Genomic DNA, 13650 nt, shown 5'->3' on the forward strand with positions numbered 1-13650 from the left:
CGCAGTTCCCCTCGGAGAGAAATCGCTTCCCCGCAGGTGGAAGCGCAGAATCGCTTCCCTGCCAGGGTTACTGAGATCCATGGCCAGCAGCAGGGTGTTAAAGAAAAACCTCAGGCACCTTTCACTATAAAAAACAAATCTTTTATGTAAAAAATAAACCTAAACAAAACCCACAACCCCCGCTGCCGTGCTCATGACGATACAAAAAGGCCGATTCCCCAGAACACCGTGAAAACAAAGTAGCTGGATCCAAATATATATAAATTGTCAACTTAACGAGATTGGAAATAGCACCTTGCTGGCCCCCCCCCCCGCCACCCCCCCGCCCCGAAGGAGTCAGCCCTGCGCCCCGAAACCACCACCCGCACTCTGAGCCCAGGGACACCCCCACAGCCCCCTGCCCTCCCGCCCGCCGGACCAGGAGGGCGGATGGGGCGGTGCGGGGGTCCCCTCTTCAGGCTTGGCACCCCAGGGACCCCTCGCCTGTCCCCAGGCAGCACCTTGGCTGCCCCTGGCCCCCCTCCCCTGGCCCCAGGAGCAGGAGCTGCTCGGCCCCCGCTGTCACGACAGCGGAACAAGGCCAGAGCGGGATCCTGGCTATGAGGGATCCCGGCAATAGCGAGCAGCGTTTCCCAGGGCAGGATGGGCGGAAAGGGGGTCTCCGAAATCCAATCTCAAGCCAGTATTAAGAGAAAAAACACTTTTCTGTCTGCACTGCAGGGTCAAGTAACAAAAAGAAACAAAAAAAAAAGGGCCCGGGGGAGAGACGGGGAAAGAGCAGGAGCTGTGTCCTGAGCCCCTCCCTGGGAGTCGGCACCGCTCCTCCCACAGCCGGTCGCTCCGATCTGGCCCCGCCGGCACCGAGCAGCGAATCGGGGTGAAAACGGTCCCTGTGTTGTCCCGCACGCAGCAGCCCTGCGGCCCCCCGCGCTTGTCTCAGTCCCGTGTCACCGAGCGGGCGTCAGACCGAGCAGGCAAACGCTGCGGCGTCGGGCGAGGCCGCGGGCCAGGCGTGCTGCACCGCTGCGTGCGCAGGTGCCCGAGGGCTGGTTCTTCCCCAGGAGCTGGGCAGGGAGAGGCCGAGGGGTGCGAGGGCGGGGGGTGCCTCTTCATTTGGCTGGTTTGGTGATGATGCGAGCGGAGAAGTCGAAGAGGTTCTTGTTGATTTTCCGGAGGGTGCTCACCTCCTCTTCCAGCTCGCTCACCTGGATCGTCAGATGCTCCTGGTCTCCCATCAGGTTCTGCGACAGAAAAACACAACGGAAAAGCGTCAGGCGCCCGGGTCTCACCGCTGGCGACTGGAGGCTGGTGCTCCCCTCGACAGCAGCAAATCCCAAACCCTTTTGTCCTCTCCCTCTTCCATCTCCTACTCAAACATCAGCCCCTCCTGCCTACACCATCAGCAAATTCTGGGGCTCATTTCTCCCCATCCCCAACTTGCACAGAGCCCCAAGAACCGGTTCAACTGAAGAGAGGACCCCCCCCCAAGGGGTCTGCACCAGAAGGACGCGATTCAGAGCGGCTCTCACCTTTTCCCGTGTCGAGTACATCTGCGCGTACATCTTCTCAGCCTTCTCCAGGTAGCTCTCCTCAGAGTCCTGCAGGGACAGACAGGAGACATTGACACAAGACCCGGCTCCTCTCCCAGCACCCCCGGGCAGGGTTCCTCATGGCAGTAGGCGAAGAAACGCCCCTGTCCCCCTGCCCCAGCCCTGCGGGCCAAAGCAGTGACCGAGCGGACTCCAGCGTGTTCTCCCTCCGGAGCCTGGCTGGAGCTGCAGCCCCTTTCCGAAATGGAAGGCCGGTGCGCAGGGCTGGGCAGGGACAGGGGTCCCGGAACAGCCCCCTGGAGACTGCCTTGGGCAGGGGTCTGCCGGGCTCCTCTCCCAGCACGGACACAGCCCGTTGCCTGGGTTGGAGGATGCGCTGGGCTCACCACCTCCGGCTGCTCTCCCAGCATCATGCTGGAGCGGAGGAGCCTGATCGGCTGCGGGACTGACATTCCTGAAGCAGCACCCGAGCCGTCCCCTCTGCCAAGCAGCAGCAAACAGCCTCTCCTGGACCGGCTGCCACCTCCCCTACACGGAGCTCATCCATCAGCCGTGGCAGGACTGTCACTTGCCCAGGGACAGTTGCCGACAGAGGAGAGAAGCTCTGGGACCGCCAGCAGAGAGGCCAGGGGATGGACCGGCACAGCACGCAGCGAGCCGGTGACCACTGATGGTGCAGGATACCCCCCCTGCCTGGGGATGGCCACGCTGGGGCCAAGGGACAGCAGAGCCAGCCCAAGCCGCAGCACAAGGCTGGGAGGACAAATGACTGCACCAGGCAGGATGGCGAGGGGAGCAGGAGGGAGGAGGAACGGGCTGGAGAAGGGCTTTCGTGGAGGCGGAACAGCCTCTGGCAGAAAGCGGGAAAGATGCTGCGTGGGGGGTCTTGAAAGGCAGGAATTGGGGCAGGGCAGAGTCCTGGTGGCTCCTCTCCCCGGGCCAAGAGCAGCCCAGACACAACCAAAAGCACGGGAAGATCCTGCCTGCTCCCTGCCTGCAAGGCTCCCACCACAACTCAGTTAATTGGGCAATTCCACTGCTTTAAAAAACAGCACTTGGGGGAAGATCAGAACAGGCCGTGCGTGGAGCTGCTGCCCATCAGCAGTGGAGCGGGCACCGCCGCTGCTCTGGCTGGAGGAGAAGTTTTGCACCCTCCGGCACGGACCCCCCCTAGCTGACCTCCGTCTCCCCCTCCCCAGCAGCCCGCTTGTCCCCGGTACCTGCTGGTGGAGCCCGAGGCGCAGCGTCACTCCCTCGCTCCCCTGCTCGTCATTGCTCTCGGTGCCGTGGAGGTGTTTGCTGAATTTGGGGAGAGGCACGCTGGGTTTCCCGTCCGGGTTGAACATGTTGGCTGGGGCCAGCACTATGAAGGCGTTTGTCACCGGACCTGGGATAGGACAAGAGGAGGGGACGGGTCAGACACCCCCTTCCAGTGGGGTTGTCTCTTGCCCGGCACCTCGGGGAGCCCTGAGAAGAGAGAGAACCCCGAGCGCAGGGACCTGCCAGGACTCCTGCCTTCCTCCCAGCCCCGGGGGGCGGCAGAGCCCCCTTCCCCGTCCTTGGCGGTGGGGAGCGGGGCCGCAGCTCCGCACCCCAGGCCCGGCAGGCAGCTCAGGGAGGAGCAGGGCAGCCCGGCCGTCCTCCGCAGAGCCAGCCATCCATCAGCGGCTGCCGCTTTCGCAGCTGTCTCCTGCAATGATCTATCACACACTCTCGTTTGGCAGAGCTAATGAGCGCTTTAATTACTGCATTTACCCACACAGGCTGCTGCTTTCTGTCAGCAGCCCCCTCCGCCTCCCCTTCCCAACTCGTGCTCGCTGCCGAACTCCCACCGCTGCCCCCCACGCCCCAAACCTCTCCTCGTCAGACACAGACACAACCCCCCCCCCCCCAACCCCCTGAAGCCCCCCGCTCTGCCCGCAGCACACCTCCGGCAGCCAGCGGGCTGCTGCACGAGCAGAGCGGCTCAGGCACTGCTAATAAATCCCTGACCATCCATCTTCCCCCGGCCGAACTCGACAGCGCAGAGGGAAAGGTTAAAAGGATCCAGATGCACCTGAGCAGAGGCGGCGCCCGCCCAGCGTCCCCACCGAAGGCAGCGGGGAAGGGTGCAGCGGGAGGGAGGGAGGGGGTCTGGAGGGGCACAGAGCTGCCCGAGGCGCTCGGTCTCTGCAGAGGAGATGGACAAAAGCACCTCTGAAGCAGATGAAGGCTCCCTTGCCATCATCTCCCCCTCCAGCTATACCACAGCCTGTGCCCAAGCCTGACCCTCCCAGGATCCAAGCCTGGATCCCAGCGGCATCCAAAGGCTCTGCCGAATGCTCGGTCCAGAAGCTGCCCTGCCAGCAGTCCCCGGCTGGCCCTGAAGCCGCTCTTTGCCAACGCTTTGCTGTAACAAACCATTTACTTTGGCTCCCTCCCTAAAGACAAGACATTCGCTGCTTCTTATGAAAGTATCCATTAGTGAGATTACCGCTGCTGGTTCACTGGCAATTCCAGGAGCAATCGGAAAGGAAGGGACAAGAAAGACAGAGAAGAGAAAATGTGACAAACCACCCCACAGATCCCCAAACCTGGTCACCGTCCAGGCGCTCTCAGGCCCCAGTGCAGACGCAAGCCCCATCCAAGCCCACCTTGTCACGACGGTTGGGGCACCAGTCGGTGGGTGACACTCTGCCAGCGTGGGCAGAGGGACTGGACTCAACTGGGGGAGAATAAATAATCCGGCTTCCAACACGGGCAGCTGCCGGCAGGACGGATCAACTGGAGCATCCCCAGGGTGGCCTTGCATGAACGAGCCCTCGGGGACGGTCTGTGCCACACGGTGTTTGCAGAGAAAAGGACGGAGCTTGTGTGACAGGACAGGAACCGAGGCCTGGAGGGATGCTGGGGCAGTGCTGGCAGGGAACCCGGGAGCGTTGCCCCTGTCCCAGAAGTCCCCTGCTCCCCTCAGCGCGGTGCCACAGCACAGTCACAGCTCATTACCCGACCGCAGCAGCCCAATTTCTCCAAGTCCATCCGCCTGCCCATGCCCTGCCCCCCCTGCCTGCCCACTGCTGCCAAGGACAAGCAAACCTTGCTGGAAAAGCCCCCTGCGCCTGTCCTGCCTGCACAGCTACGCTCCTCTCGAGCCCTGAGCCATGCTCCAACCCCTCCGATTTATTTGCAGCACCATCACGTGGGGAGGGCAGTGGTTTCTGCCCTGCGAGCAGAGGGACCTCGCTTTCCCGAGCACGCCAGGCCGGAGGTTGCTGTCATGTCAGCCGTGGCAGAAAAGCCTGTGTCATCTCTGCCTTGGGAAGGGAAAGGCTCAGGCAACGCGCTGGAGGGGCAAGCAGGGCAGCAGCAGGGAACAGACCTTGCTGGGAGGCTCACGTCACTGCTTGGAGAGGTGGCGAGAAAGGCCAAGGGGAGACAGTGACCCACTGGAAACCAGTGCTGCAGGGAACCCGCTGCCCCACTAAGAGGGTGGCAGGGCTGCCCAAGAGGGACAGAAGAGCTGCAGAGCCCCCGACGCAGGCAGGCTGCCGGGACCCTCCACCCTACGCTCCCTATGGTGCGGCTCTCCCTGGATGGCAGCTCCTGATCCGGCTCCCACCCTGCTCCCGGGCTCAGATGAAGCACACGGCAGCAGCAGGGGGGTACTGGTGCCAGGGCTGCCGGGGAAGCCAAATCCCTGCCTGCAGGAAGAAGCGAGCCAACGGAGGCTGCAGAAAGCACCCAAACCTCGTGGCCCCAGCACCCAGTGGCATGGTCAGCCTGGTCCTGCCCCTCACTTGTGTCCATCTGCACTCCCCTGCAGCCTCAAGGAGGGTTTTAATGCCTGGCTCGCAGCAAAAGCTTGCCCTCCCCTCCTCTGATGACTCACACAGCTCAGATTTTGTCTGCTGTCACCCCTCTCGTGCTAGTGGAGCAAGGCTGGATGGGCGCTGCAGTAGGTCCCCATTAAAAACGGTCCTTGGCAGCAAAAGGAAAGGAGGAAAGGGTCTGCAGGCAGCCTGGCTTTCAGCGGCCGCCCTGGGGCAGCAGCTTGCCCAGCTATGTCCAGAGCCAGCGTCACAGAGGAACAGGCTCTGACTGTCACCACCGTCACCTTCTGGGAGGGTTCAGGCAGCCCCACCAGCGAGAGCGGTGTTAAGAGACCGATAATAGAAGAAATCCACTGTTAGCAACAGCTCAAATGCAACAGGAGGGCTAAATCGTCCACCGCTCTGAGGCACTTAATTGCTGATCTGAGCCTGTAAAGGTTTGTTTGCACGGTTTATCGGAGCTATTAGACTGAAATCCCAGACAACTGCTTATATCGAATTCACTTCAGGCCTAATGAGCTCACAGGTGCTCGTCGCTGGGGTCACAGAGACAGTCTCTCCTCCAGACACATCCTCCCGCTCCCACAGCCTCCCCAGGCCTTGGGGTGCATGTGGGGCAACCGCTCCGTTTGGAAAACAAGGGGGAAGATCCTGGATGTCCTCAGCGACAGGGTGAAATCTATGACTCACTCGCTGACAGTGCACAGGGAGGTTGTTAACAGACATGGGCAAGGTCAAAAAAAAATCACTCCAGACAGCTAAGGCGTCCCTCCAATGCCTCTGCCCTTCCTGGAGGTGTGAAGCAAGTCGCAGAGAAATGCCTGGAGTGTCCAGGGCGGCATCAGAGCATCTTAAGTGAGACAGCAGCAGCCATTGGCAGCTGAGGAGGAAAGGATCCCGGAGATAAGAGCGTGCCTACCTTTGTGATTCATCGTCTTCAGGCACTGCTTGCTCTGGATGTCCCACAGCCGGACTGTTTCGTCGTGTGACCCGGAAAGCAGGAGGCTGCCATCCGTGGAGACAGACAGACACGTCACCTGGTTCCTGGAACGGGGAAGAGAAGAGGAAGTTTAAACTCAGGATGACCCGAGGACTGGCAGAAACTGGTGAGGTGGGTAGACAGAGGCGATGAAGCGTTTGGCAGGTATGTCTGGTCCCTCACCTGTGCCCTTTGAAGACCTTCCCGTTCTCCCGCTCTGTCTGGAAGGTCCGGTCTCTCTGGACTGGCTGCAGAAATGCAGGAAGGAAGGGAGAGAGCAGTTTAAATTCAGGCAGATAGAAGCAAGCAGGTTCATCACTGTGTCTGGAGGGGGCAGAGGAGATACAGGGGACCCCAGGCCCTCCCATGCTCTGGCAGGTCACACCAGTCACGTAGGCGGGGAGGTGACAGTGGCTCAGGGTGCCACGTCTGGAGCAGACAGAACAGATCTGCAGCCCCAGGCACTCACCCAGGCACAGAGGTCAACCTGGAAGATGGATCCGTCCATGCCGCCGCAGAACATGTGATACTCGGAGAGGTCAAGAGTCACAGCCATGATCCCCACATCGAAGAGGACGGAAAGCAGGAGCTCCCCAGATGAGATTTCCCAGAGCTGGAGAGAGAGGATACAGGAGAATTAGGGGCTTAAATGTTAATGACGGGATTGGAAGAACACGCTGCTGCTTATCTGCACCTGCCCAGGGGCAAGCTGGCAGCATCCTGCGGATGGGGAAACCGAGTCCAAGGTATAACCACAGCAGAACCCAGGATCAGCCTCTTCGTGACCATGAGACAGGTCTCCCAGGCAGCTCCAAAACGTGCCTCAACCCCCTTGGTGTGCCGTCTTTCCCCCCAGGAGAGACCCCTCTCTGCAGGGCAGGAGGAGCGGGCAGTGGGTTCCAGCCTGCTCTGCTCCCTGCCCTTGGAGACTAGAGGACATCAGTGAGGGAAATCAGAGGAGCTGACCCCAACATTCCGCAGAAGAGGGACTGCAAAGCATGCAGAGGCCCAGCCCGAGGGCAGGTGCAGAGAAACTGCTGGTGTTTGGAGAGGCAAAGCCCATTAGTGGGTCTGGCAGCTCTGAGTCATCACAGAGACAGCCAAGAAATTCAGCTACTGCAACCCTCACGGACAGCCCTGCTGCAGCCCAGCAGAAACTCTGCTTTAACCCTCTGGGGCCCGCGCACCTTTGGGATTCTTGTTGGGTGGGACGGAGCCGAGCCTTACCTTGGCTGTCTGGTCAAGGGAGGCCGTGGCGGCTCGTGCCAAGGGCCCTCCAAAGCCACAGCACAAGTCCGTGATGGGGAGGCTGTGTCGGGACCAGACGTGGCGAGGGTCAGGGATCTGGGAGGGCTCTGCCTGCAGCACGCTGTAGGGGAGAACAGAGAGACGGGTTGGCAAACAAGCCCCACACAGCTCACTCAGCCCTGCTGGGGTGGGGGAAAGAATCAGACGAGTAAAAGTGAGAAAACTTGCAGATTGAGATAAAGGCAACTTAAAAGGTAGAGCAAAAGCTGCACACGAAAGGAAAGCAAAATAAGGAATTCATTCCCTGCTCCTCATCAGCAGGCAGGTGTCCAGACATCTCCAGGAAAGCCAGGCTCCATCATGTGTTATTTGGGAAGACAAACACCATCACTCTGAACATCCCCCCGCTTCCTCCTTCTTCCCCCAGCTTTATGATGTCATATGGCATCGAATGTCCCTTTGATCAGTTGGGGTCAGCTGTCCCAGCTGTGTCCCCTCCCAACTCCTTGTGCTCCCCCAACCTGCTCACTGGCAGGACGGGGTAAGGAGCAGAAACTGCCTAAGCTTGTAAATTTGACGCTGCGTAAGCACTGCTCAGGAGTAACTAAAACATCCCTCTATTACCAACACCGTTTGCAGCACAAATCCCTCGCGCAGCCCCACACCAGCTCCTGTGAAGAAAATTATCTCTACCCCAGCCCAAACTAGCCCAGCACGGCAGGTCGGCGAGAGCAGCGCTGGGGGTGCTGGAGCAGAGCGGCTGTGAGGAGAGCTGACCAAGGCTCTGCCTCCCCCGGGACGGCTCTCCGGGCTGCAGGGACCAAGCAGGACACAGGAGCCGTCAGCAGCCACAGCACATGCGATACCGAGGACAAGGGCCCCTGCTGAGCTCCCCGTCTCAGAGTGGATGGAGACCTCAGCTGCCATTAGCAGGGAAAGGGCACAATCCACTCTGTGTCAAGCAGGGAAAAGAAGTCAGAGGCATATGCCACAGCTTGGGGAACTCAGACAAAGCTCTCTGGCAGCGAGGATAACAGTGGAAGAGCTGCCTAAGGAGGGCACAGACTCATCATCACCAGCAGGCTTTACAAACAGCTTAGACACATGGGCTTAGGCAGAGCTGATTCCGCCTCCGGGAAGTGGTGGCTGATCTCTCGTTCTAATATTCCTCGCCCAGATGCTCCCTGTCCCCGGTACGAGTGGGTCGAGACCTCCCCACGGGCCGCTGTTACCTGTAAAGGTTCCACACCAGGACCAGACAGTCCTTCGCCCCCGAGAGAAAGTGGCTGCTGTCGTCAGTAAAGCAGAGGCATGTGAGGTCCTGGTAGTGTCGGTTCAGGATGGCCAGGAGGTTCCCGTTGGAGACCTAGAGCAAGGGAAAGGGCAGGAGAGTATTAAGAAAGGAGCACGGTGATGACCCAGAACAACGCAGCACCCTGCCCTCAATGGTTGTGGGTTAACTCTGGAACCTAGCGATGCCAGTGCCGTTTCTCTGGTCAAGACACAAGCGTGCAGTAAAGATTTCCTGTTTGCTATTAATAATACTTTTGACAACCTCTCACAACACCTAACGAGATGGCTGTGGGGGTTACAAAAGCCGCAGGAGGCTGCGTGCCACCCCAGGGGTTGCTGGGCACTTCAGCACGGCCGCATGGTCTCAGGCCAACGGAGGCTTTAGGGTGGACGAGGAGTTCCCCAAACGCAGAGCTTTTCTTGTTAAAAGGCAACACTGCAGCCAGGGAGGGAACTAAGGAGGCAGCGAGGGAGCCCCCTACAAAAGAACAGAATCGACCCCCTCTCGTTGTCCCAATTGCACCTAAAAATAAAACCAGACCGCAATTCAGTGGAGAACAAGTGGCTTCACAGAGAAGGCACAAAACTCGGGCTCTTGGGCCCATTTCTGGCTCTCTGGCGGTTTCCACGCAGCCTCTCCAAGGTGCCTGTTCCCTCTGCCAGCAGGACAGTGCCATCGCCCGCTCCAGGCAGACGCTGGGAAGCGTTTGCACAGCAAGGCTCGCTGGGGGCAGGCAGACAGGGCCACGTTGTGCAGGTGAAGCAGAGCAGGGAGCAGCTCAGAGCATCACGAGTGGGTAACTCCCGCTGGCTGCAGCCTCAGCCCAGCACCCCCTGGGCGGGCTTTTTCTCCAACACTGCCACAAGCATATTTTTGAAAGAAAAACCTGACGAATTAAGGCAGAGCCGCCCATATAACAAGGCTCAGAAACATCCCCCAGCACCGAGAGCTTTCCGGGTTAGGCATCTCGGTGTTTAATCCCGGGGCTCAGAACAAGCTTGTTCTTTTATTTGCTTGGTGAAGTGCTTAGAATGTAGCATAATCCCCACGTAAACACACTACTAATTAAAAATAGAAGGGCGATGACCAGAGCACAGGACTCTCCGCAGACACCCAGATCACAAGTCACGTACAAATATTAGGTTAAACGTGGAAGAAGCGCTGAAGGAAAACTAGGTGCTGTGTTTCTGCTTTCAGGGAGCAACATTTGACCCCCGAGGCATCCGTAGCGGCTTGGGAAGAGAAGGGAAGAACTGCCCTAAGCCTCACCCAGCACCTCCCACCACAACTTCACCACATGCTCAGTATATAAAGCTGGGAAGGAGGAGGAAGAGGAGACATTCAGAGTGGTGGCGTTTGTCTTCCCAAGTCACCCCTACACGTGATGGAGCCTGGCTTTCCTGGAGGTGGCTGAACACCCGCCTGCCCATGGGGAGCAGGGAATGAATTGTTTTGCTTTGCTGGTGTGCACAGCTTTTGCTCTACCTGTTAAACCGTCTTTATCTCAATCCACGAGTTTTCTCACTTTTCCGATTCTCTCCCCCATCCCACCGGGTGGGAGTGACCGAGCGGCTGCGTGGGGTTTAGTTGCCGGCTGGGTTAAACCACGACAGTAGCCCAGACCGCACCAGGACAGCCGTAACGTACATGACCCAGCAAAGCCTTTGCCCCATGGCGGAGCCCAGATAACGTGGATTTACTGACACCTGACGGGACGGGGGCACTCGGTAACCGTACAGGATGCGAATCTCTACATCCCCACTCCCTGCGCCAGCCCCCTTACCTCCCACAGGTAGATGCTCTCAGCGACCCCAGCCAAGATGTAGAGCCCGTTGGGAGAAGCCGTCAGGCAGGTCACCGGCCCAGGGCATATGATCTTCTGCTGGAGCTGGTCCTGGGGGCAGAAAGAACACAGTGACCCTTCAGTACGGGCTGGAGTACGGGCGGGAGAGAAAAACAAGACCCTGGTTCAGTTGAGACTGGCCCACGGGAGAAGAGGCAGCTCAGGCAGCATCTGACACGCCGCGGCTGCCCGTGTTTTAGCCACGTCCTCAACTGCATCAGCACTGCCGCGGTTTGGAGGTTCAATGCCGAAGAGGAAGATGATGGAGGAGCACAGCCCATGTGTGTAAATCACGTTGAATTCCTCTGCGTTTTGCCAGTTTTGTTGCAGTTGGTTCGCGTTTAGCCCTGCAGGGAAAAGGTAATTTGTCCTCCACCCTCCTCCAAGCACAGAGCTCCAGCCACATGCAGCAGGAGGGGCACCGAAAGGCAAGGGAGCCGGATACAGTTACGCTCCACAGCTGGGGAATCCCGGAGATTCAGCAGACAACAGGCTCAGAAGATTACAACAAAATAACATTGATGAAAAATAATTAAAAAAAAAAAAAAAAAAAGATGATGCGAGCCCACAGCCTGGGAGAACAAGCAGCTGCAAGAGCAGCTCCTTGCAGCCTGGGGGGAACTGGGGAAAAACAGAACCTGAGCTGCAGTGGCAAAGGAGCTGCGTGTGCCGAAACCCATGGGCTGCTGCCGCTCTCCGCAGCAACGCTGAGGGGAACAACAGGGAACGGGGCGATCGCGGCTCTATTTGCCGCTCCCCTGCCCTGGTGGAAGCACAAGCGGGACACAGGTAGCAGGAGGAGGAAGAAACACGGCTGTGTAGGGACGGGTGAGGTTTGTCCGGCTGCATTTCAGCTCCCATTTGTGGCTGAAAGGCGCAGAGAGAGGATCGAGGCGACAGGAGGGCCCAGTGGTGGGGCACCCGCATCCCCCCGGGCTCTGCCTTGATGGGGACGGTCGCCTTCCCGGGCAGCCCTGGGAGCCATGAGGCTCCTTCCCAGCCTTGGGAAGGGGAGATGCAGGGGGGGTCCCGGCCTGGGCACGGCTGGGGGGTCACTGGCCCGGAGATGTGCCCAACACTGGATTCCTCCCATGGAAAACCCCCTCCTGGGGGTTCCTGTGCGATCGGCCAGGACCCCTGGGAAGGGAGTCGGGCCTCATGGGATCCATGGCCCTGTACGGGGGCAAGGTGGGGAGGGGGCCGCAGGCAGGTCCCCCCAGAGAAGGGGGACACGGAGGCGTCACTGGGGGGGTCTCTGCGGAAAGACGGGGAGTCGAGCATCTGCCCGTGGTGACGGGGGTCGTTATGGAGAGAGGGGGTCTAGGAGTCTGGCCATGGAGATGGGTGAGCTGTATAGAGAGAGGGGCCCCGGGGGGGGGGCGGCCATAGGGACGGGGGGTCTGTATGGATGAAGGGAGCCTGGGGGGCGGGGGGGCGGCCATAGAGACGGGGGGTCTGTATGGATGAAGGGAGCCTGGGGGGGTCCGGCCATAGAGACGGGGGGTCTCTAGGTGGATAGCAGCCCCCACCACAGAAACTGGGGTTCTCCAGGGAGGGGGCCGTGGCGCATCCCCACAGGGACGAGGGGGTCCCTCCGCGGGGCCCGGGGCCGCCCCCCGAGCCGAGGCCTCCCGGGCCCGCCCGCCGCGCCGGTACCTTCCTCTGGAGCTCCCAGACGTTGATGTAGCTCTTGCCGAGCTGGGCCCCCAGCAGGTGCTCGCCGCCCAGCAGCGCCAGCCCGCGCGGGCCGCTGTTACCGCCGCGGTAGCCGGGCAGGGCCGAGCCCGAGTGCAGCTCCCAGACGGAGCAGTTGCAGAGCGGCCCGGCGGCGTCCGACACCAGCGCCACCTCCATGGGCGCCGCCATCTTCGCGGTCCGCCAGGGCCAGAGAGAGCGCGGCGGCCGCCTAGAGCGCCGGCCAACCAAGAGCGGCGCAGACGGGGCCGCGCGCCTGCGCGGGGCGGGAGCTGCTGCGGCGGCCGCACGCGGCAGGAAGCTCAGCAGGGCCCGCCCCGGCCCGGCCCGGGATGGGGGACGGCAGGCGGTGCTGGGGCCGTGTGCGCCCCGTGGGCACCCCGTGGACACCCCGTAGGCACCCCGGGGCACCCTATAGTTCTATAGGCACCCCATGGACACCCCACAGGTCTATGGGCAACCCCTGGACACCCCATAGTGATGCTGGGGCACCCTATAGTCCTATAGGGACCCCATAGGGAAGCCGGGGCATCCCATAGTCCTATAAGCACTCCATAGGGACCCCATAGGGAACCCAAAGCACCCTATAGTCCTATAAGCACTCCATAGGGACCCCATAGGGAACCCAAAGCACCCTACAGTCCTATAAGCACTCCATAGGGACCCCATAGGGAACCCAAAGCACCCTATAGTCCTATAGACACCCCATAGGGACCCTATGGGCAATCCATAGGGACCCCATGCCACCCTATAGTCCTATAAACACCCTATAGGGACCCTATAGGCACTCCATAGGGACCCCATGGGCGCCCCACAGGCCTGTGGGGACCCCATAGGGATCCTATGGCACCTTATAGGCAATCCATAGGGACCCCATGCCACCCTATAGTCCTATAGACACCCCATAGGGACCCTATGGCACCCTATAGGCAATCCGTAGGGACCCCATGCCAACCTATAGTCCTATAGACACCCCATAGGGACCCTATGGCACCCTATAGGCAATCCGTAGGGACCCCATGCCAACCTATAGTCCTATAGACACCCCATAGGGAGCCTATAGGCAATCCGTAGGGACCCCATGCCAACCTATAGTCCTATAGACACCCCATAGGGAGCCTATAGGCAATCCATAGGGACCCCGTGCCACCCTATAGCCCTATAGACTCTCCATAGGGACCCCATGGACACCCCACAGCTCTATAGGCATCCCATAGCCCCAGGGGCACCCT

General features: G+C 60.2%; 1 protein-coding gene across 1 annotated transcript; it reads right to left on the reverse strand.

The window, feature by feature from the left end:
- Nucleotides 1-323: 323 nt before the first annotated feature.
- On the reverse strand, nt 324-12637 carry WDR18 (WD repeat domain 18). Its single transcript, XM_063357840.1, has 10 exons — nt 12380-12637; nt 10664-10774; nt 8819-8952; nt 7566-7707; nt 6808-6951; nt 6522-6586; nt 6279-6403; nt 2771-2937; nt 1530-1598; nt 324-1241 (listed from the first exon to the last, which is right to left on the reverse strand). Exons 1-10 carry the CDS (start codon nt 12587-12589, stop codon nt 1110-1112), a joined length of 1299 nt encoding a protein of 432 aa, XP_063213910.1. The 5' UTR covers nt 12590-12637; the 3' UTR covers nt 324-1109.
- Between the last annotated feature and the right edge of the window lie 1013 nt (nt 12638-13650).

This window comes from Chroicocephalus ridibundus, chromosome 22 (assembly GCF_963924245.1).
Source record: "Chroicocephalus ridibundus chromosome 22, bChrRid1.1, whole genome shotgun sequence".
NCBI classification, from domain to species: Eukaryota; Metazoa; Chordata; class Aves; order Charadriiformes; family Laridae; genus Chroicocephalus; species Chroicocephalus ridibundus.

Coding starts and splice junctions, on each gene's coding strand:
- WDR18 (XM_063357840.1), bottom strand. CDS start 12,589: ATGGCGGCGCCCATGGAGGTGGCGCTGGTGTCGGACGCCGCCGGGCCG. Junction 6,952..7,565: donor CCCTTGACCAGACAGCCAAG/GTAAGGCTCGGC, acceptor CTCTCTCTCCAG/CTCTGGGAAATCTCATCTGG. Junction 6,404..6,521: donor AAGGTCTTCAAAGGGCACAG/GTGAGGGACCAG, acceptor TCCCCGTTCCAG/GAACCAGGTGACGTGTCTGT.